The sequence below is a fragment of the Rosa rugosa genome, chromosome 1, assembly GCF_958449725.1.
Source record: "Rosa rugosa chromosome 1, drRosRugo1.1, whole genome shotgun sequence".
Classification (NCBI taxonomy): Eukaryota; Viridiplantae; Streptophyta; class Magnoliopsida; order Rosales; family Rosaceae; genus Rosa; species Rosa rugosa.
In genome coordinates this window covers 45120018-45142294 of record NC_084820.1, presented here as the reverse complement: position 1 = coordinate 45142294, position 22277 = coordinate 45120018, and the positions used below count along the sequence as shown (strand labels likewise).

The 22277-nt window shown below is 37.1% G+C and overlaps 5 protein-coding genes across 6 annotated transcripts; 3 read left to right on the top strand and 2 right to left on the bottom strand.

The window, feature by feature from the left end:
• Nucleotides 1–711: 711 nt before the first annotated feature.
• LOC133725059 (myosin-17-like) lies at nucleotides 712–4310 on the bottom strand. The gene is made up of 11 exons (XM_062152084.1): nucleotides 4303–4310; nucleotides 4063–4189; nucleotides 3824–3912; nucleotides 3628–3665; nucleotides 3300–3426; nucleotides 3037–3207; nucleotides 2739–2870; nucleotides 2506–2615; nucleotides 2294–2354; nucleotides 1712–1889; nucleotides 712–1001 (listed from the first exon to the last, which is right to left on the bottom strand). The coding sequence occupies exons 5-10, from the start codon at nucleotides 3423–3425 to the stop codon at nucleotides 1854–1856; spliced, it is 636 nt and encodes a 211-aa protein (XP_062008068.1). The 5' UTR covers nucleotide 3426; nucleotides 3628–3665; nucleotides 3824–3912; nucleotides 4063–4189; nucleotides 4303–4310; the 3' UTR covers nucleotides 712–1001; nucleotides 1712–1853.
• Nucleotides 4311–8126: 3816 nt separating this feature from the next.
• On the top strand, nucleotides 8127–12554 carry LOC133725056 (NADH dehydrogenase [ubiquinone] flavoprotein 2, mitochondrial). Its single transcript, XM_062152081.1, has 10 exons — nucleotides 8127–8385; nucleotides 8456–8494; nucleotides 8592–8657; nucleotides 9226–9342; nucleotides 10975–11052; nucleotides 11141–11246; nucleotides 11358–11404; nucleotides 11874–11951; nucleotides 12035–12100; nucleotides 12277–12554. The coding sequence occupies exons 1-10, from the start codon at nucleotides 8329–8331 to the stop codon at nucleotides 12382–12384; spliced, it is 762 nt and encodes a 253-aa protein (XP_062008065.1). The 5' UTR covers nucleotides 8127–8328; the 3' UTR covers nucleotides 12385–12554.
• A 700-nt stretch (nucleotides 12555–13254) lies between these two features.
• LOC133725057 (uncharacterized) lies at nucleotides 13255–17202 on the top strand. Of its 2 annotated transcripts, none has more exons than XM_062152083.1 (7): nucleotides 13255–13409; nucleotides 13774–13852; nucleotides 13984–14108; nucleotides 14226–14322; nucleotides 14467–14576; nucleotides 15535–15609; nucleotides 16915–17202. In XM_062152083.1, the coding sequence occupies exons 2-7, from the start codon at nucleotides 13783–13785 to the stop codon at nucleotides 16963–16965; spliced, it is 528 nt and encodes a 175-aa protein (XP_062008067.1). In that variant the 5' UTR covers nucleotides 13255–13409; nucleotides 13774–13782; the 3' UTR covers nucleotides 16966–17202. The 2 variants fall into 2 exon arrangements, with proteins under 2 accessions (XP_062008067.1, XP_062008066.1); XM_062152082.1 differs by having other exon boundaries at nucleotides 13357–13513.
• A 798-nt stretch (nucleotides 17203–18000) lies between these two features.
• Nucleotides 18001–19289, top strand: LOC133725055 (uncharacterized). Its single transcript, XM_062152080.1, has 2 exons — nucleotides 18001–18949; nucleotides 19131–19289. Exons 1-2 carry the CDS (start codon nucleotides 18512–18514, stop codon nucleotides 19212–19214), a joined length of 522 nt encoding a protein of 173 aa, XP_062008064.1. The 5' UTR covers nucleotides 18001–18511; the 3' UTR covers nucleotides 19215–19289.
• A 138-nt stretch (nucleotides 19290–19427) lies between these two features.
• Nucleotides 19428–22215, bottom strand: LOC133725054 (DEAD-box ATP-dependent RNA helicase 35). The gene is made up of 3 exons (XM_062152079.1): nucleotides 22083–22215; nucleotides 20760–21663; nucleotides 19428–20400 (listed from the first exon to the last, which is right to left on the bottom strand). The coding sequence occupies exons 2-3, from the start codon at nucleotides 21650–21652 to the stop codon at nucleotides 19530–19532; spliced, it is 1764 nt and encodes a 587-aa protein (XP_062008063.1). The 5' UTR covers nucleotides 21653–21663; nucleotides 22083–22215; the 3' UTR covers nucleotides 19428–19529.
• Nucleotides 22216–22277: the final 62 nt, after the last annotated feature.

Below are 22277 nucleotides of genomic sequence, written 5' to 3'. Positions count from 1 at the left end.
TTTGTTATGATTTGAATTTCAATCAAAACATTTGTTTGTGATGGAGTTGTAGGTTATTCCCAATGTCCCTGATGTGGTGGAAGAAGAAAATGGCAATGATGTGATGGAAGAAGATAATACTACACCAATTTTTCAATCAGACGACAGTTTTTCACTGTCGTAACTGTCGTCTGATTATATACTTTGCTGTTGTCTATCTCAATGCCGTCTGATACATGGATCAGACAATACCAAAAAACTGTCGTCTAATAAAGTTTACTACAATAGCGACTACTATGCTATCTGTTGTCTGAACACCAAGAAAAACAACAGCGGCTTATATACTTACTGTTGTCTGAATGCTGTGCCAGACAACAGGGGCTTATATGTTTGCTGTTGTCTGAAGGTTGTGCCAGACAACAGGGGCTTATATGCTTGCTGTAGTCTGAAGGCTGTGCCAGACAACAGGGGCTTATATGCTTGCTGTTGTCTGAAGGCTTAATCAGACAATATGTACTTGCAAATCCCATTGTCCATCCTTTACTGATACTATAGATTTCTCCAAAAAACTGTTGTTTGTTGTTTTGCTGGACAATGACTTTCTCATTCTTTTAGTCCTTATAGTATTATAGTTAGATGGCTCATACAACAGTTTTTGTTAGACATTTTGTGATGATCAATTATTGGACAATAGTTTTTAACTGGATTGAACGGTTTGATAGACATTCAAAATGACATCACATCCAAAACACATTCATTTATGTTAAAATCCGATACATTCATCCATATATCCAACAAAGTCATTACATCAACAGAACTAGTTTTCTAACAAAATTTAGTAAAATGTTGAAACCAACCAAGTCTTGAAGAACACACTTTGTGATGACAATGAAGATGCCAGCAGAAGTTGCATCAACAATAGCCTTTACTTTCGTTGTCACTCCCCAATGCCTTGATGCCTCTCCTTTATGTATGTATGAATGATGGGAAGTTAGATAAGCACTTTTTTCACCCAATGCCACCTGGTTGACTAAAAGTTCATTTTAAAACAAGCTAACAGAAAACTAATACAAATCTCTTAACAAGGCATGAAATGATCCAACAGGTATATGAACATCAGAATTCTAGTTTGATCTCACAATTTATTATAGCGTCAGTTTCAGAATCATCAACTCCCATGCCTGAAATAGAATTAAAGGTTTCAAAGGGGAGAGAGAGGGAGGGAGAGAGATCACGAAACAGAGCAAACAGTTACAAAAAATGGGAAACTGTTTTATAAGGAGGAGAGTGAGTGAGTGTGTGTTTTATAAGGAGGAGAAAGAGAGCTTCTGTGTGAACCAAATGCTACAGAGAATCCGTTTGCCAAACCTACCTATGATCAATCAAATGCATAAACGTTGAGAACTCATATACAAAACAATCAAACATAATGACTCAAATGAACAAAAATCATCAACCACAGTGATTCAAGTACCCAACAAACTTCTTGAGCTCGTTCAAGATGGGTTTCAATGCATAGAAATAATGTAATCACAAATTATACCCCATTTTACTCATTATCATATCCCAATGATCATTCCCATTAATAAATATTAGAGTTTCATGATTTAAAGTTCAACATCCTCACAATGTCGACTAATAATTGGCTTTGTTCCACAGCAAAATAAATGCTATTCAATTAAAAGCAAAAGGTATCAAGGAAGCACTATTTAAGTGGAATTTAAGAAGATACCTCGCACATAGGATTGTAATTGAATAGCAGCTTTACGTATTGCAACAAACTCTTTGCGTGCCATATGGGTACGAATTTGCCTCTGTATGGTTCTCGCTGCATTTACAAGTACCTCTGCTCTTCTAGCATCCAACTCGGCCATCTAACCAGCTCTTAGGAAGACCTTTGTCTTGCCTACCTGCCAAGGCATGTTTGAAAAAATAAAATTAGAAAACAACAACATTGAAAAAATGTTTGGCAAATTGTGACAGTCCAAGTAAAATACACTTGGAAACTTCAAACGACACAACTTAAACAGCATCTATAGAATAGGGTTTAATAGTATGCACAAGGAAACACAAAGAAATGATAGATAGCTATTAGCGATAGCAATAGGTATGGAACTATGGACAGTCAGGTTTAGATAAAATTCATGAGAGGGCCACAGTAGGGGTTGGTGCACTGATGGCCTCACCTTAAGAGCTAACAAACAACAGATAAGCTCATGTATAAAAAACATAAGGTATATGAGGGCCACACTATTCCAACAGCCATAGATAAGTAACATCATCAAGATGATATATACATGGCAATTTGAATCACCTGATAACCAGTCAATCCCATCTTATCAAGGATCATTTGACATGTAACCTTGTCGTCAGAGCTGTTTAGGAAAAAGTTAAAAATAGTTAGTAATTCTTCATATATATATATATATATATATATATATATATATGCATACTATCCCACAAGAAGAATCCGTGCTCATATTTTATAAAGCATAAGAAATAGTGAAGTCAAAAATAAATACTTACTTTCCTTCCAAAACATCAGGAGCAAGAACCACAAAGCGGTTAAGAAACTCATAAAATGTATGTCTGGTAGGATATCCAGCACAGCTGATCCTAATCGCCTCAAGAACACCCTGTAACATATATTAATGACTTATATAAAGCTACCCACATAACAGGATTCCAAATGATAATTTTTCGTAGATAATACAGCATGAATGAAGCACAAGATAAATGTATGGGCAGCTCATCCTCACACCATAACGTAATTGTTGTATTATGTTGAAGTTCTCAAAAATAGCAGGCTTGAGGACATTGTTTGGCTTCACACATCTGATATAGTGAGGTTCCATTGAGTTCAAGGTCTCCATCAAAGATTGAAGTTGTAACTGCATTTTTTAGAAAAAAGAAACTCAGCTGTTGCTCCATAACTTTATTTTTCTTGATATTGAAAAATGGAACCAACCATATGGAGACTAAAACTCAGCAAAATAAGTTAGTTACATATGTTTAATCCAATTTAAAGAGCTCATAAAAAATATCTGAGAGTGACACCTTGAAGCGTGATCCAATGGATGAAAATTTTGAAGACTTGGATGATTCCTCTGGAAGTGGAGGAAATAGCCCTGCCACAAAAGGGCATTTGGAGGCTGTCAATAGATCCTGGTGTTCCGCCACCACATAATCTTTGTTTTTATCAATGAACTGATCAGCTAGATAAGTCACCTGAAATAAAATGGCGATCTGTTGGTACAAAATTATAGATTACAAGAATGTTACAGAGTAACAGGCATGTGTAATGGTCCAAACATCTATACCTCTCCTGCGTAGTGAGAGATGGTAAAACTAGTTCGAGAAAGCTTAGGTTTGATAAACCGCTTGTTGTTTTTGAATGTCTGGTATAACTTCTGAGCGAACGTCTCATGTGTGGATTTAGGAAACATACTGTGCCAAGCAATGAACCAACATGAGTCCAACCAAAAGGAAGAATATAAATATGCAAGCATGAGTAGAAGAGTTCGTCAACAACACATTGTAAAATAGAGGATAGCAGTATACATCCAAAGCTAGAGCGAGTAATATCTTGCAAAGACATCAAACATATTAAGGGGGAGAAAATGCAGGAGTAAAATATTAGCCACATACCAGGCTTCATCCAAGAGGGAAATTACTCCTCCAGGTTTCTGAAAAATTAAAACAACTCAAGTTAATATAAATAGGAACTAGAAATTGTGTTTTCTGTCATTTAAAGAAAATAAACATTATGAGTTTGTAATCATGTAGAACATCTTAGCCATGTTGGATAGTTAGAAAAAGGTTGCAGCAAGCACCAATATATCACATTTTCAATCAAATCCAGCACATCTTGGTTATCAACAAACTCAATGTAGCTCCAATTGATTTCTTCTTCGTGTATTCTTCCTGTTCCATCTTAAAGACATGTTGCAGGATGCAATTGCAAAAGAGTTTGATTACAACTGACCAAGTATTTGTATTAACTTACACAGCACACAATACAACCTCAGAAAATCAACTTACACAGCACACAATACAACCTCAGAAAATTGACAAGCATCTTACCGATTCCTTGGCAAGGTATGCATTTGCAAACATTTTTCTTCCCTCTTTTATTATAATAACTAGCATATCCTGAGCCTTGGCAACTCCTACACTTTCCTGTCCATTCATACACTACTATCTTGCAATCCTACACAACATCCCAAATTTCTCAATCAAAGTTATCCACATCCAATTTTGACAAATTCATCACCAAATCGAACCCTCAAGTCTGTAAGTAAAGTGACTAACCAAGCAACTTACCCAGAAATCCGAAATCGAACCCAGCCTTCAAGCCTTCAAGAATCTGAAATCAAAAACTGAAATCGAAGTATCGATTGAACCCAGCCTTCAAGCCTTCAAGTAAGCCTTCAAGAACCCAGAACTCTGCTTGAGCCTTGACTCTTGAGGACACTGCAAATTGAAACCGATCGATTGAAAAAGAAACAACATAATCAAAATAGTAAGAATAGACTCACATTTGTGTAAGCAAAAGAAAGAACGAACCCATAACTCTGCAGAGCAAGAAGAAGCAAAAGGGTGACAACAATCCCTGGAGGAGGAGCCATATGAGTGAGTGCGAGTGAATCCTTTAGTTAGCCTGAAACAATTACATGCACACACAGCTATCTTTGGGGTTCATTAAATTTTTGGACTGAAGGGTTGCTCTGTGTTGTACTATGAAGAGTGAACTGTTCAAATTAGAAGCACAAATTGATTCAAAATAAGAAAAAGGCTTAATCGCCCACAAAACCAAATTCAAATCCCAAAACAACCCAGATAGATAAACCCAAAGTATCTTCATATGCAGCACCCGTAATTCTTTGGATCGAAATTCAAAACCAATCAACCAAATTTGAACACGGGACTTATTATTAAACCAAGCCCCAAATTATAAATCCAAGCGTATAATACCAAATCAATCAAAACAACATCAACAGATTCAAGCCAAAGAATCAAACCTCACCAAAAAGATGAACTGGCTATTGCTCGAAACTCCGGGAATCAAAGTCCCAAAGCAGTCGAGGACTCTGAGAATCGAAGTAGCAAAGGGCGGATGGAAGCAGCGGAGATCGAAGCGGTGGTGGTCGACTGGCGAACACTGCGGTGGTGGTCGACTGGCGGTCACTGCGGTGGAATAGAGAGATGAAAGTACGATCAAACAGGCAGCAGAGAGAGGTTCTCAGAGAGAGAGAGAGAGAGAGGAAGGCTGAGGACTGAGGGCAGATGTGATTTTGAGAAAGAGAGGCGGGAGCTCGGGTGTTTTGGTCGAATGGAGAGGGAGGTAGTTTGATGAGTGGAAGAGAGAGGAAGCTGAGAGGGAGAGATAGATGACTGGTGAGATCGAGAGATGAAGAGTGATTTTGAGAGAGAAGCGCGAGCTTTTGGCCAAATGGTGGGAAGTGAAAAATTAAAAATTTGGCCGAGTCAATTAAAAAGGGCACAAAGCATCTATTATTGAACCCTAAAACTTAGACAACAGCAATTTCAGTATATTGTCTGAAAGAGAGTTGCACAATAGACAACTGAAAAACTGTTGTGTGAATCAAAACAATCAGACGACATCTTTTTCAACCATTGTATTAATGGTAATTGCACAACAGAGAAATAATAACTGTTGTCTGATTAAAAACAATCAGACAACATCTTTTATCAACCATTGTATAAATGAACCTTGGACAACATCACGTAATAACTGTTGTCTGAATCGACTCATTCAGACAACATCAAAAAAATCAACCATTGTCTGAAATGCTTTTGCACAAGAGCCAAGAAAAAACTGATGTTGGATTCGAAAACTTAGACGACAGAATATTTCTTGCTGTCGTCTGATTATTTCAGACGACAGTTAAAATGTTTGCTGTCGTCTGATATGTGTTGTCTGATTGAAAAATTGGTGTAGTGAATGCTCAACAGCAAGTGCCTCAGCAAAACCAAGCTCACCCCCAGACTCCTAATCAAGCACCACTGCCCACTCAAGAATCAAACTTTCCAGATGCAGGGCCTGTATACTCTCAGGCATCATCTGTGCAAAACTTGAACAATCACACCAACCATAGAAATGAGAATGTCAACCTCAATTTCAATGTCAACTTAAATGTCAATGTTAATGTCAATAAAGAATCTGGAGTTGATAACAACAATTTTATGCTTTCTCAACAAGCCCACAATGTCGTGCAAGGAAATTCTCAGGTAACTTTTGGATATTTTAATGAAATTGTTGGATGTCACATTCACTTGGTATGTATTTAGATGATTGATGCCTTATTGTATTGTTAGTGTACTGTCGCAATGTCACAGGTTACCTCTGTAGGACCTGTAACTTCTGGCAAGAGATACAAGATGTCTGCAGGGAGAATTAGGAATAAGCCAAGGAAATCAACTAGTCTTGCTGCAACATCTGGTACAAGCAATGCTAATATTCCAGCTCCAAAGAACCAAGTACAAAGGAGATTGCGGAAGCCATGAAGGGGTGATGTACTGAATAGAACTTTTAGTAGGAATCAAACTGATATTAACTATGGCATGTAAACCAGCTGTTATGGTGGCATTTGTGTTCTCTGTTTTTTTTTTTCTTCTGTGTTTTGGAACTTTGCAAAAGCCATGCTTTATATAAGCTTTTGTGTAACAGTTGGATTTTTTTTTTAATTTTTTTAATTTTGAACTATGTCAACTGCCAAGTTATTGGAAGAATGTTGATTCCCATATTTTAATTTGTTTTTTTTTTTTGTTTATCAGTTTTGGTTTGATTTTTGTTAAATTTGGTCCCAAAATAGCTTTGTTAGGTAACAGATTCTCTGTTTTTGGAGGAAAAAATATTACTTTAGACGGAACTAATGTGACGTGGCCATGTGTATAGTACTGGATTGGCGGGAGAGTAGGGAGATCAGACAGATTTGCCCTCATAAAATTGACTGAAACCAAGCAGACTAACAGTCAAACTGACGGCATGTACTTATGTTGGGTCGGGTTTTGAAGCCCAGACACTGTTCTTCAATTTTGTAAAGTATATAAACCTTAATTCTCAGTGGTCCAAACCTCATGTACTGTTCTTAAAAATTTCCCTTAAGGATACAGAAAAAAACATTGGTTTGGAAGAAGAAGAAGAAGATAGGAAAAAAGCATTTTGCTTTGCAAATGGAGGAAGAAGAATGGTGGTATACGTTTTGGAAAAAGAAGAGGCAGAAGTTGGTGTTATCTAGAGACGCCCAAAAGCTGTACTCTAGATAACGCAATCTAAGAAGGTCGAAAAATAAGAATGGTGCTATGTTGCACCATTAATGGTAGTACCCCTCGACAACAAACACGTAACAGCTAGTTAGTAATTCTTACGTAATACAGTACCACCTAATCATATGAAACACACGGCCCCTGACAGTTTAAAAAGAAAGATTCACTACCTAAGTAATTTTATTTGATCAATGGTTATAGGAGATGCCAAACAAGAAGTAGAAATCTTGGAATCGATACAATAAAGTTGGAAATTTAGGAGCTATAAACTTGACGTCTTACAACCTTTATACCACATTAGAGAAACCAACATAGTGAACAAAAAGCCCATTAATACTCCCAACGAGAAGAAAGTCAGAAACCCCGGTAGACGACTTAAGAACAAAAAAGTCATAGGTTGAGCAAACCCTAGCCACTATCAAGACAGGCATGCCAACACACGACCACTGCTAAAACTCAACATTAGGGAAGAGATTCAGAGCACTGACGTGCACTTGCACCAACAACAATAGGCGACTAGATAACATCAAGTGCACTTTTGTGTTATTAAAAAGAAGGTTGGCTGCAAATATTAAAAGTTGAGATCACTTAAAAAGTGCCGGGTCACTTGCATTGCTGGTGCATAAAAAAGAATTTTCGACTTTAAGAATGGTTTGGGTTGAGGCTTCTTTATGCCTCCTTGTCAAAGTATGAAATGATTTACTGCCCACGAAAAATACAGTAATTTAATTGTATAAAAAAAAAAAGAGCAATTGACCACTAATAAAAAGACAAAAAAACAGTAAATTACTTATTTTACCAAATAAGTTTTGTATGAAAAACATTTATTCATGTTTGTTCCTTTTTGGCAGGTCTACTTCTCATGTCAACCACACTCCCTCTTGTTTGTCTCTCCTTCCGGCCCAGCCCATTCTACTCATCACAGCCACAGAAAACGACATCCAACGGTCCGTAGTCTTCTTCCACATCCCCTTCCATCAGCCTCAGGTTCATCGGAAACCCCCAATTCTCTTCCTCTCTCGCTCGCTCAGTGTGACTGACTTCCGAGCTGAAACCAAAATGCTGGGCCGACTCGCCTCCACTCGGCTCCAAGAGATCCGCAGAATCTTCACTCAGGTAACTCCTCTCCCATTTTTCGTTCTCCCCCAAATCAAATCACAGATTTCTGATTCAAACTTATCTGCAGCCTTCTTCGGTTCGATCCTTATCCACTGCTCTCAACTACGTGAGTTCCTCTCATTTCTTCACTTTTCCGTGATTCCTTGTTTAATTCATTGAACGGATTGGAGTATTATTGAATGTGTTTCGAAAACATTGGGCAGCATATTGATTCGCCGGAGAACAATCCAGAACTTCCATGGGAATTTAGCGATGTTAACAAAGAGAAGGTAATCTCTTTTTTTTTTTTTTTTTTTTTTTTTTTTCACCTTTTTCTTTTGTATTGGCATGTTTTCTTAGGTACCTTATGCAGTAAATGTGGTGAATGCGGGGTGAATTGGTAAAAAAATGTTGTGAAAAGATGGTTGGGTTGTCAGTGTGTGTGTCCAACAGTGTTGATTCTAAGGTTTATACACTGCGTCGCGGTGTTTGTAGAATTTGTGCTGTAGGGTACATAATACTGCATTTGCAACTTGGAATTGAAGCAGAGTCTTTGTTTTAGTGGTTTTGCGGTTGCAAGTTTGAATCTTTGCTCATACGTTATGCAAAATTGCTGTTGATTATAGGTTGACTATGGGGTAGGTTAGGAACAACGATGTTCATTTCAGTGGAAGTTAGATTGATTCAATTGTAATGTCCGACAGGGTTTAAATAGACCAATTTACGTGTCATGTTTTCAACATTTTGTTGTGTTGATTGATCTTCATGATATAGCATGACATGTCTGACCATAGGCATTGATCATATGCATTACTTGGCACATGTAAGATTATTTATTTGTTTTATATTCATGTGTAGGCGAAAGATATACTTTCTCATTATCCATCCAACTACAAGCAGTCTGCAGTGATTCCTCTGCTGGATCTTGCACAACAGCAGCATGGAGGATGGCTCCCTGTTTCAGCAATGAATGCAGTATGTTGCCTTGAATGCTTGTTTAAATGATATTTAGCTTGTACACATTTTCTATACATGTCACTGAAACATCTGGGCAAGTCCCTGCATCTCCTGGTGGATATAGGTAGATACACATATGTTTGTTTAACGCTTAAAATATTGCATCCCAACATACACTCGGCCCACGTTTCATTTGTTTGTCCTTTATATGCAAGCTTTAAAACGTTAGTACTCTACATACTTGATCAGGGTTTACATGCATAAAAAAAAAAAAATCTCTGGTAAGACTTAAGAGCATATAGAAATGTTGCAATCAGTACTGGAGAAGTCAATGACCAAGAATTGAAATTATGAAGGCCTGATAATTGCAGAATGTTTAGCATTGTTTTATTTCAGTTTTGGTGCTTTGGCTATCAGTACTAGAGTTGTCTTTGTTACTTTCTTTTGATCACATAAGCCTGTTTCATAAGCTAGTGGTGTATTCAGTTGTTCTTCTATTGTGAAAATTCATTGATACATGTGTATCGTATTATTTTTGTAAAGTATTGTAAATCTGCAATTTAAAGATGGCCATGGGCGGATTTGGTAGGTCAGTGTATAGCTGTGCGTGCACAGGTTAAAAATTCATAAGGAATCCTAAAAAACAAAGGAATTTGTAACCTGTGCATTCTATTAGCTTAATGAATCAGCAGGAATTTGTAACTATACCATGTTAGTTCAGCAGGAATCCTAGAAAACAAAGGTATCAGCAGGAATTTGTAACTATACCATGTTAGTTCCCAGATTCATTAAGCTAATTGAAATGTTCAAATTATGGTATCTCAAGTGGTTAAATAGGTAGGGTGAGTTGTAAAGTATATATCTCAGTAACTAACTTGAACAAATCTAAATGATTGTTATTCGAGTAGTTATAACTCTGAACACATTTTGGTATGGTGGATCCTTTATTTTTGTCTGGTCACTAGATCAACATAAATCATGAAATACTTATAATAAAAAAATATATAATGAATACTATGGATAGGGAAAGCAGTTTTCACTTAATATGTATTTTGTAAATTACATCCATTTTTGCTCACCTATCAGTTCGGGTTGATAAATCATGTGTATGTTTGCCTAGTTATGAAATCTTTACTTGGACTGCCCAAAGCTCTTGAGTTCTACTCTTATTTCATGGTGTGTGCTTTCCTGACAGTATAAACCATGAAAGATTCACTATTCAAACTGTATATAACTACATGATATAGTTAAATTATTTTTATTGTTTGAAATGTATGCTTTTGTGGTTGCTGGCGTTGGAAATCCCTTTACCTATCTTTGCTCTACTTTTGATTCAGGTCAAGATATTTGTTTGTGTAATATATCAAATTTCCTTGATTCAAATGTGCAAAACTTAGGTTGGTTGGATCGGTCTAACCAAAATTCAATCCTTTTTTGTATTACATATATGTGATACTGGCTTTTTACCTGAAATGGAAGTTTCATTCTTCAGTAAAATGTTTCATCGTTGCTCAATACATTAAAAGCTCCTTGTTGTGCTGATTGAAGTTCCAGTTAAACTTCATGCTGCTGGATAGAATGTTATAGTGCTTGGGAATGCAAGAGTCTATATGAATATTCATGTTGATAATTTTTGTGTGGATTATATAGGTAGCGAAGGTTATAGAAGTTGCTCCTATACGTGTATATGAAGTTGCAACGTTTTATTCGATGTTCAACCGGACAAAGGTGAGAAAGTGTAAATTTAGTTCACTTTTTCATTTTATTATATTATGTAAATTCTAGCACCCATGTTTTTTTGTTTTTTTGGTTTCAGGTGGGCAAATATCATCTTTTGGTATGCGGCACAACACCATGTATGATTCGTGGCTCACGCGATATTGAATCAGCTTTACTGAAACACCTAGGAGTGAAACGCAATGGTGAGTCTTACACAATATATTTTGAGTATTTCGTTCTTCCTTCTACAGTTTTAAGATTTTGGAAGAAAAATAGTATGTGTAAAATAAGTTTCTTGAATTGCCAATCTGCAGAAGTAACCAAGGATGGATTATTCTCTGTCGGGGAAATGGAATGCATGGTGAGTTGTTTCTTCAACTATTGAGTGGCCTGAACATTCAGCTTCTAGCTATTCTTTAGTATTGGTTTTGCTTGGTTCATGCTGGAATGCTGCTGAGAATTAGAGAATAAGAAAAAGAGACTGGTGGTCCCTTGATAGTTTTACTTTAACATCTGGTGAAAAGGTTTGTAAACAGAGTGGCATAAAACTTAAGTCCCTGTGTCTGATGGATATAAAGTTCATAAAAAGAGAATTTAAACATTTCCGTTGTTTACCTTAGTTGTGCTGTACATTCATTTGTAGTGATCACCATTCTGCTATTTGCACTATTCATTGGTTCACCACTTGCCCCATCTGTGATCTTAAATAGATACAATAGGATCTTTGATCCTCCTTTTACCATTTCTTTTTATACATCTGTTTTTGAAAACTTGTTGCAATCCATCGTGCATGAATTAGACATGACATGACTCAAGTTGGTTATCTGCAGGGATGCTGTGTGAATGCTCCTATGATTACAGTGGCAGATTACTCAAATGGATCGGAGGGATATACATACAACTATTATGTGGGTCTTGACTTCACCTTTATTACTTTGTGTCTACACTGTATTGGATTAAATTGATAAAATATTTTTTCTTCCAATTTCAGGAAGATGTTACTCCCGAGCGAGTTGTGGAAATAGTTGAGAAGTTAAGAAAAGGCGAGAAGCCTCCGGTAAGGACTTATTGGGTTTCATCCCAGTTTTTCTTTTATATGTTGGACCACTGTATAACTATAGTAAACATATAGAAGTATATCTCAAAAACTCTATTAGTCCCTCCTCCCCTATTTTAGGTCTCCTTTTAGTTTGGCTTACCTTGTTTGGTATAACTTCATTGGCACATTTTCAGGCCGGCACTCAAAATCCTAAGCGCATTAAGGGTGGACCAGAAGGAGGAAATACTACGTTGCTCGGTGAGCCAAAACCTCCTCCATGCCGGGATCTTGATGCATGCTAGAATTATGATGTATGTTGTCTATAATAATGCAAATCTTGGGGGCTGTCAGGCTTCCGTTTGCTTTGGGCACTTGTTGCATTTGTTACTCAATACTCAAAACATTTTTTGTATTCGAGTGGCAGTATAATTTCTGCCGGAGATGTAGTTTTCTATGCTTCCATCTTTCATTATGTTGCGGGTTAAGCTATATCTACAAATGTTTTCATGGGCGTGCCCATATATGTTTTTCTTCATGGCCGAAAGCTTGCCTTTGTATTGTCAGCACCGAAATACTTGTTCAAAACTGATTTCCAATTTTGAGGAAGGTTTTATAAGAGACCCAGGACGATCATTGTTGTACATTTGCAATAACGAATCTTTCAAAGCTCTGACCATCGTGCATGGAAAAAAGTATCTGGGCATGCATTGGAACATGAATACATTGAATTTGCGAAAGAGGGAGGAGTGGCTTTACTAATGAGGTCTATTCACACAACAAATTCACTGTTTGATTTCAATGTCATGGTCAAGAACCGGTGCAATCGAAATTGGAGTCGGCCACACAGTTTGAGCATTGAATGTGATTGACACTGTTCCTTGTTACTTAAGCAATCAAATATGACCTACCCTAGTTTGCTGAAGCCATCTTTTCTGTCCTATGATAAATGCAGAATTCTCTAAGTGGGGTTGTGCTGTGCTGCCGGCTACACATGGCCTCTGCATTCGGTGGTCTTGATGACTTGCTATTTATAGTAGCATTATAAGTCTGGTTGGTATTAACTATCAAGTAGTACATACTGAAAAGAAATTAAAGCCACATGTTTTGGTGAGAAATTGACTTCAGTAAACCGCATTAAACATTTTGAAGAATGCTAAAACCAAACCAAATAAACTACATGATGATTTTTCATCACTATCAACGGCAGAGGATCCCCCAAGAGAAAGATGAGGAAGTGATTTGGGAATCAACCAAAACAACAACTTCCTCATCGTCACTTCCCAAGACCAAACAATGTCTGTTTTTCCAGTCTATCGATGTTGACAAGGTAAGGCCCTTATCTTTATATTCTCCCAAAACAAATCGTAGCTAAGCTTCCAGCCAATTCATCTTTCACGGCTCAGCATCCTAGAAGATAAAGAAACAATTCTGGTAATTGCCCTTTTGATCTTTAAGCATTTTATATTGAAATGGCTTCCCAAGATTTAGTTTTTCCTGCTTCTGCCATATTAGAACTTGGGACCCTGTAAAGATTTAGTTTTCCTTTTGCCGCCATTTTTTTCTCAGCAACCAAACAGTGCATATAGCCTTGTGAAGTAGTGAATTACGTTGATTTACGCATTCGTTTCTGGGTTTTGGCTTTTATGTGTAAATCATTAGTGGGTTCTTATTGGTTTGTTCCAATCTTGCAGTGAGGAGGAATGGGAAGTACCTCATCGATGCTAACTCAGTATGACATTGAAGAAGTACAGGAGCACTGCCATAATCTATGTAGGTTTTTCTTTTTCTTGTTTCTTCAAGGTTTCTACTTTTTTTTTTTACTGGTTCTTTTTGTTTTTATTTGTTGTTGTTGTTGTTGTTAGTAATGCTAATACGTGATCTGATTTTGCTTTCAAAATCAGTTTCCCAGCAAGAAATTGTATCCTTGTATAAAAGATTTTGTCAGCTTGATCGGAATGCAAAGGGTTTCATCTCATCTGATGAATTCTTATCAGTACCCGAGTTAGCAACGAATCCAATATCTCAGGTAGTCCACTTTATTTAGTTGTTTGAACCAGAATTGAGTCTTCAGTATACTTTCTTTTTGATTGGTTGTGCAATTATGTGTTCAGTAACTTATGCTTTGTTATGTGCTTTTCCTTAGAGGCTGCTTAAGATGGTGGAAGGTTTGAACTTTAAGGACTTTGTGGCTTTCTTGTCTGCGTTTAGTGCTAGAGCTACTATGCAGCAGAAAATTGAATGTAAGTCTTTTGGTCATGTCAAGTTTAATCTTTTATAGTGAACTGCTTCTTGTGAAATCTATTCGATTATGTTTAAGTTACAAGTTTGATAGCATGCTCTAGCAAGTTATTGCATATGGTTAAGTTGGTAACATTGTTTTTCAGTTATTTTCAAGGTATATGATTCAGACCGCAATGGAAAGGTGTCTTTCAATGATATATTAGAAGTGCTCCGGGATATGTCTGGTTCATTTATGTCTGACGAGCAAAGAGAGGTAAAACCAAAGTTATACCAACTCTCTCTCTCTCTCTCTCTCTTTCTCTCTCTCTCTCTCTCTCTCACTCACTCACTCACTCACACACACACAGAATTGGAGGACAAGAATTAAGGGTTTTGATTGAAACTCGGGAAACTGGTGTATATTACTTCAAGCTATGCAAAATTTTGCTGAAACTTCATCTTCTAAATTTTGTTAAAGCTATCAGTTGCTGAACTATGAATTTTGCAGCGAGTATGATCTAGTTTTTCAACCAGATGAAATTGAGAAATTTTTTTGTTTTGGTTTATTGAAAAGAGATGGGAAACATGCTCAATTGATAGGTTTTCCTATGTCTAACTTCAACAATGCTTGACATGCTTATCACACTTCTTTGATAATCACAGTCCTTGTGTACAAAGTCAGTGAAAATGTCTCAAATAAGGAGCTTGTGGATATCATAGAATTATAGAGAAACATGATGTATTATCAGTCGGAAATTCTATTCTAATGGATTTTATAGGAGATATGATTCATCAAGTGGATAGTATGTGATGGATATCTTCACATTTTAGTACCATTTTTCACACTCGGATAATGTTTCTCTTCCTCCAAAGAAGTATATACTTCCATCATATTTAGTATTCATAAAGTGGATCCCGTGTTCATGATATTTGCTATTGTCCCATTCTTGAAAGTTTGGATTATAATTATAATAGATGACTATTGCTGAACATAAGATAATTCTAAAATAGAATGTGTGTTCTGAATTGTGTCTATCATGAACATAGTATCCTATTCCCTCTTTGTCCTAATCTTTGCAATACTTATATGCTTTGTTGTATTTACATCTCTTTGCAGCATAGCATGACGTGTGTTGTATGTACCTGTTAAAATGTTCTTTGTCTTAGATTTCACAGCAACACTTAACGTTATCGCATTCTGCCCTTTGTTCACTTTGGTCTTTCATTTGCAGAAAGTGTTGACCCAAGTCTTGCAAGAATCAGGATATTCAAGGGGATCTTATTTGACATTAGATGACTTCAGTAAGGTATTTTACACTGTACTATCATATCTTTCCTGTCAGAACATTTATTTGGCACGTAGAGAGGGGAAGGGTACACTCGCGTATATTAAATGACATGAAATGCTTTAAACTTTTATAGGCTTCATATGATTGCTTAAATAATATAACCATTACTTCTATCATCTTACTCCTTTCTTTTCCGTTTTAAACACCATGCAAAAATAAGCTTGATATCAACTCTGGAGACTTCTCCAGCTAGTCTCACTGTCTTACTATTGGTAGTTTTATGCACAAATCATGTGATGATTGAGGGTTCAGTTAACTAAGTTACTTAAGTAGATTTGGGTATATCAGACTGATATTAAGAGCCTTGTTGGGAGGCATGTGAAATGTTCAGCATCATCTAATTGCATTAGCAGTTAACACTGTTGAGAGAGAGAGAGAGAGAGAGAGAGAGAGGGGATAGTTTTCTTGCTTTATCTGAACAACTCAATGGTCCGTACAATAGATAAGGACCAAATATCTTCTTCTTCCAGCCATTGGTCTGTACCTCAAAAGGCAACTTCAATTTGTCTTTTGCTTCATAAATTATCCATTAAGGCAGTTTCAGAAATATGCATTGCAGTTGCAGTAACTGAGGATGAAGCATCATAATACAGAAGCATATGTTATTAAGTTGAGAAATGTTTTTCAGTCATCGCCTCGCGATATGAGGCTAAGTCCTTGCTGTAATGCATTCACACTCATAATTATCGATTAAAGTGGACATTGAGGAATGACATAAATGCTGCATGATAAACTCTTCTTTTTTCTATTTGATGAATTCGGAGGCTTGGTAGAGATTTCAAATATTGAAGTGATCAGAAATTTCATTGGATTCTCGCTCGCCTCCTTAAATCTTCAGGCTTATTCAAATTTAGATTTCCTGTGCAAATATGAATTGTTTGTCCAAGGAGTTAATGATAGAAAAAGGAGTCTCAAATTAGAAGGAATAACAAAGGTGTGATTTAGGCTGTAGAGTGTGATTTTATCTATAATGTATAAGGGATCACTTGAACCAGAACATAGGAGATTGTGGCTCATCAAATTTTATATGTATTTACTGTTTTGATACGTACCAATGACACCTCACTTCCAGTCATGAAAATCCTACTTCCATAAGTCTGCATTTCTTTATGTATTTCATGATGCTCTTGAGGCATTCAAGGTGAATAACACTAATGTGTACTTTATGCGCTATCAGCAATAGCTATGCATTGTTTTATGAATTTTTGAATTACTTCAAAATGGGCATCTGAGAAATTTCATTACTGCCCTGTGTCTACGCAGGTTCTTGGCGGTCATGGCCTGAAAATGGAGGTTGAGGTGCCAATTGACTAAGTTTAGCTGGTCTTTTCTTAGATATATATTTTTAGTTTTTCTATCTTGTTTTCCCTGCATCCGGTGAAGATGAAGTGGAGGCTTGAAATGTCTGCATCCCTGTAGAACCAATTAGATAAGATACTTTGTCCACCTGTATCTACGCTTCTCTTTGCTGTTTGCTCTTGTTATCTCCCAATATAAACAAATAAAGAGCAAGCAACCCGAGTATATATATTTCAAGTCTCCTCTCCTGTATCTTTTAAAGTTTCTTCTCTTGAACGTTTTTCTCCATTGCAAGAATCCAACGAGAAAACGAAGGAATTTATACTCTCTCTTTCCCCATAATAAATGTATCCGAAATGGCAAAATCAATTAAAATTGTATAGAAGGAGAATGTCAAAATATCATAAACTCAATATTTTCTTACTCTATTCCCCCATTGCATAATGATAGTGGATGAAATGAAAGAAATGGATTAAAAGAACCCATTAGTTTATCTGAGAGAACGAATAAATCACTTTGTTTTTGGATCTGTAGAGTAAAGAAGACTTCAGAGTAATCAAGTATCAGTGAGTAAAGAAGACTTCAGAGTAATCAAGAATAAGTTGTTTTTTTTTTCTTTTGGTTGAAAAAGTATCAGGTTAGGGAGAATTACACAAATGATTACTGAATCATAACGCATTTGAAGATTATTAGTGTGTCTAGTTCTATTGGTCACTAGAATTTCTGCATAAGACCAGAAGCCTCTTCTGGAATGGAGCCAAACTCGCCTACTATACATATAACAGTGTGCCAAATTCAAAGCCGAGTCTTTATCAGCTCCTGAAAAGATTTCTGGAATGGATCCAAATATTCGCCTACTAATTACCAAAACGATTACCTCATAACCAGAAGCTTTATTGAAGTTGCTGACATTAGCTGCCAAAATGAATGCAGACATATTTAGAGAGAATACACTCGGTGCAAGTGCATAGCAATTTCCTCTCACATTATAAGAGAAAAAGTAATCCTGAATTTCACTTCTTTCAACTCTACAACTCTGCAACAGGCACTGCTGCCCGTAGGGCATAACTCCAAACATCATCTGATCTCTTAGAAATGAAGCAAAGTATTGAAGCAACCATCATTCATTCTCCAACCAACTTGTCTATAGTACATGACAATTTCAACTCAATAGTGTTGGGATCATCAAATACCTTTCACCAAACTTGTTCACCAAGTGATTCACAAGCTATGTGTCAGTAGTCAGTACACAGCTCCTAAATCAAATCTTGGTATGCACATACATATGTAAACAGTATGCGCATGCATATGTAAAGTTCATACTTCTCGGTATGAGCGGTTTGTAGCTGAATTGCCAAGTTCGATGGGAGGTTTTCAGATTTCCAAATTGCAAACTTCAATTTGAAGTACTTAGTATTCCTTTGTTTGTGTGTGTGTGTGTGTGTGTACATACATACCTATTGAAAGGTATTTTTCATTCATTGATTTCATTCCCATCTTTTGTGAGATTAGAGTGGAAAGTTTGCAGTTTGCACTTTCACAACTCTGAATCTTTCTTGGAATGGAAGTTTTCAAGCCTGGGTTGAAAATATGTTCAACTAAGGAGCTTTCGAGATTCGATGGTGCAAGCACTAGTGAGCAAACAATGAACAAGAATAGGATAAAAACTGAAAGAGCATCGTATCAGGGCAACTTAGAGATTGAGTCAAGGACCAAGGGTGCTGAAACAGCTATGAAAAGATCACTGATACTTGGTTGTTCAAGTAGCAAGGCGAAACTTTCTTGTAAGGGTAAAGCTGTACTGTGCTCCTCTAGTGAAATTGAAGAACTAAACGAGAGAATGAGGATTCTTGAAGAAGAAACTGAAAGTATGAAGCAAGAATTATTTGAGGGTGCAGAAGAAAGAAGGAAGTTGATAAATGAGATATATCAGCAGTTTCAGATTCTAACAAGAGAACTCAAGTTCAATGATGGAAGTAGAAGTGAGACTTCTTCACAGGTAAATTCTGTGGTCACTTTGAGGTGACCCCAAAATCCTAAATACCGTGTTCAGTGATTCTTGGGAGTTTTATTGTTACAACTTTGTTTTGTGATATCATTTCATAAATTTCTCAGCTCTCATATGGTTAACTATCTGAACTGCATGCTAACTGATTTCGATGCATTTGGTGAATCAACAGGACGAGAAAATAGGATCAGATTTATCGGATGATTTACAACAAGATCTAGCTCATACTTTGTCACTGCTGATGTTGACACAATGAATATCTTGTGTGGGTTGTATTTGTATTTGTAACGACCATGTTCGAATCTCTTTTATACCTTCTTTTGCCTGAATATCACTGTTAGATAATCACATAGTATGTACTCTTCTTCAATAGCTGAATTTGTAAAATTTAAGATGCATATTAAACAGGATTTGTTGAACTAGAAAAATCTGAAGAAACTCATAACTATTGATATGTACAAAACGAAACTGCAGAAAAGCACAAATATGAAATTCATGTGTTAATAAATAAAACAGTACCGAAAATCAGTTTTTCATTTTTCAACTACAGTACAGGCACATATCTAAGACATCATATTTCTCCTCTGTAACCACCAGAACCATAATAATCTCTTCTAGAGGAGGAAATTGCCATGCTTTTCTGCTGCTCTAGTTTCGGGCAATCACGGATACGATGACCAAGCCCACCACAATAAGCACAACCTTTAACTCCACTTGCATCAGTAATATCTTCAACATCTTCCATTGGATCATTAAGCTCAGCCAAAACAGGTGGAATCCTCTGTTTTGCCTCTTGCAATAGGTGCTTCAAATCTAGAAGTGTAGTCTCACTCTGGTTCTTGTTTATAAATGTTGTTGCTATTCCAGTCTTGCCACATCTTCCTGTTCGTCCAATCCTGTGAACATAGTTTTCGATTTCTGCTGGCATGTCATAGTTAATGACGTGTTGAATATCAGGAAAATCCAAACCTTTTGAGGCAACATCAGTTGCCACTAAGACATCTTTCTTCCCTGCCTTGAAGGAAGAAATGGCATACTCTCTCTCTTCCTGATCCTTCCCTTTCCCTCCATGAATGGCCACTGCTTCCACTCCTTTTAACAGAAGATATTCATGAATATCATCGACATCAGCTTTATTTTCACAGAATATCAGAACTGGAGGTGGGGTCTTTTGTAGACATTCAAGAAGGTAAACAATCTTGGCTTCTTGCTTCACGTACTCAACCTCCTGAATCACATCAAGATTTGCTGCTCCAGCTCGTCCAACGTTGACAGTGACAGGCTTAACCAAAGCACTTCTAGCGAAGTTCTGAATTTTTGCAGGCATGGTGGCTGAAAATAAGAGTGTCTGTCGTTGAGCTTTGAAATGGTCAAAAACTTCTCTTATGTCATCTTCAAATCCCAAATCTACCAATCTATCAGCCTCATCTAAAGTTAGATATCTGCAGGGAAAAAGAGGAGAGCTCAGTATCCTTGTTATAAAGAAGCAATGCACAACATATTCAAGAGAGGGAGAAGCCCATCCTATGAAAATGAACAAAAAATAAACTCTAAAACTATGGCGTATAACTGTATCTAGATGAGGAAAAGCACAAAGATAACCAATTTGTAAAGGATATGACACTGATTTCATAGAGTTCCTAAAGCTAACCCTAAAGTGTAGAGAGCCATTACCTTAAAGAGGGATGAGTGGATTAAGGTGATTTTCTATGTCGGTGCAAAAAAAGGTATAATGAGGATCTAACCCAATACAAGAATAGAGACGAGACAAAGTTGGAAGTATGAAATCAACAACCCTTACCTGCAATTATCAAGGTTCATTTTTTTCTTTGCCAGCATATCCTTTAACCTCCCGGGAGTAGCAACAACTATATGAACACCTTTGCGCACAATATCCAACTGCGACTTCATTTCCACTCCACCAATGCATAACAAAGGCCTTATCTCTGGATACCCAGCCTCTCTCATAGGAGCCAGAAATTGTTCCACTACTTCATAAGTCTGCCTTGCGAGCTCCCTGGATGGGCAAATAATCAATCCAAAAGGCCCTTCTCCTGGAACAATTGGCATCATAATCTCCTCCTGCATTGCCATCATAATCAATGGCAACACAAAAACCAACGTCTTTCCTGAACCCGTAAATGCAATACCAATCATATCCCTCCCTGACAAAATCACCGGAAGACCTTGCACCTGAATGGGCGTCGGTTGAACAATCCCCTTGGTTTTCAACATCTTCAAAATCGGTTCAGGAAATCTCATATCCTTGAAATTCTTAATAGGCGGTGGAATATCTTCGCCACTAACTATGATGTGCCACTGCTTTCGAATCAAATCACAGTGCTTTGTCAGCATCCTTCTAATCTGCAATGGGGGCTTCCAACCTGTGGGCAAAGGGTCCGTATAAGTGATTCCCTTAGCCAACTCACGAACCGACATGAGGGTCTTGCGATCAGACAAATGCTCAATCATCTCTTTCTCTTGCAGCACCAGCTGCTCGGCTTGAGTAATCTCAGGAGCATCACGTTTCAACTGTGAAGCTTTCACAAGAAGACTAGGCTTCACTTCATCAGCCTTGGCTTTCTCCGATTCCTCTTCAAGCCCGGAGGCATCCCCCTTCCGGTGAAGAATCCTCTGCGCTGCCATCGCTCTCCGCTTTGCCACAGGTATATACAAATCATCTTCTTCTTCCATGGTTCAAGTTGCTGTAGAACAACACAATTCTACGGAATTATTGAATATCCAAAGCTACCACATACAAAAGCCTAAAACTTAATAAAACCCAATTGCCTAAAATCAAATCCTGATTAACAACAAATTAGAATTAGGGCACAAAACGTCGAGCTCACGAACAAATTAACACAATCACAAATATCAAAAACAGAAACCAATCCAAAATTTACGTATAAATCAACGTAATATGAAAACCACAGTCGAAATTTACCAATCCACACAACCGAGAAGTTCCAAAAAAAAAAACAGAGAGAGCCGAGATAAGAGTGAAGCAAAACAAAAAAGAAAAATTCTGCATTGAGTGTTTAGGGTTTAGGGAAAATTGGAGTAGAGAGAAAACCCTAGTGACAATTTGAAGTGAAAGGACAAATGGAAGCAATGATGAAATTACCTTGCGGGAAGTAGAGTTGGGAGGTTGAGAATCTGGATTTCGGAAGCAGCAGATTTTAGTTGCAGAAACAAAAGCCGACTTCGCTATGCAAGGAAAGACTCTACATTGAAATTCAGTCGGTCGGATGGGCCAGTCTTGGGCTTGGGCCGGTATAACATTGCTTCACTTATATAACTGGACCATGAGAACTATATT

Coding starts and splice junctions, on each gene's coding strand:
- LOC133725055 (XM_062152080.1), top strand. CDS start 18,512: ATGGAAGTTTTCAAGCCTGGGTTGAAAATATGTTCAACTAAGGAGCTT. Junction 18,950..19,130: donor GAAGTGAGACTTCTTCACAG/GTAAATTCTGTG, acceptor GTGAATCAACAG/GACGAGAAAATAGGATCAGA.
- LOC133725054 (XM_062152079.1), bottom strand. CDS start 21,652: ATGGAAGAAGAAGATGATTTGTATATACCTGTGGCAAAGCGGAGAGCG. Junction 20,401..20,759: donor ATGAACCTTGATAATTGCAG/GTAAGGGTTGTT, acceptor TTTTCCCTGCAG/ATATCTAACTTTAGATGAGG.
- LOC133725057 (XM_062152083.1), top strand. CDS start 13,783: ATGGGAAGTACCTCATCGATGCTAACTCAGTATGACATTGAAGAAGTA. Junction 13,853..13,983: donor GGAGCACTGCCATAATCTAT/GTAGGTTTTTCT, acceptor TTTCAAAATCAG/TTTCCCAGCAAGAAATTGTA. Junction 14,323..14,466: donor TATGCAGCAGAAAATTGAAT/GTAAGTCTTTTG, acceptor ATTGTTTTTCAG/TTATTTTCAAGGTATATGAT.
- LOC133725059 (XM_062152084.1), bottom strand. CDS start 3,425: ATGTTTCCTAAATCCACACATGAGACGTTCGCTCAGAAGTTATACCAG. Junction 3,208..3,299: donor TCTCTCACTACGCAGGAGAG/GTATAGATGTTT, acceptor ATTTTATTTCAG/GTGACTTATCTAGCTGATCA. Junction 1,890..2,293: donor TGGGATTGACTGGTTATCAG/GTGATTCAAATT, acceptor ATGCCTTGGCAG/GTAGGCAAGACAAAGGTCTT.
- LOC133725056 (XM_062152081.1), top strand. CDS start 8,329: ATGCTGGGCCGACTCGCCTCCACTCGGCTCCAAGAGATCCGCAGAATC. Junction 11,053..11,140: donor CGATGTTCAACCGGACAAAG/GTGAGAAAGTGT, acceptor TTTTGGTTTCAG/GTGGGCAAATATCATCTTTT. Junction 12,101..12,276: donor GAAAAGGCGAGAAGCCTCCG/GTAAGGACTTAT, acceptor GCACATTTTCAG/GCCGGCACTCAAAATCCTAA.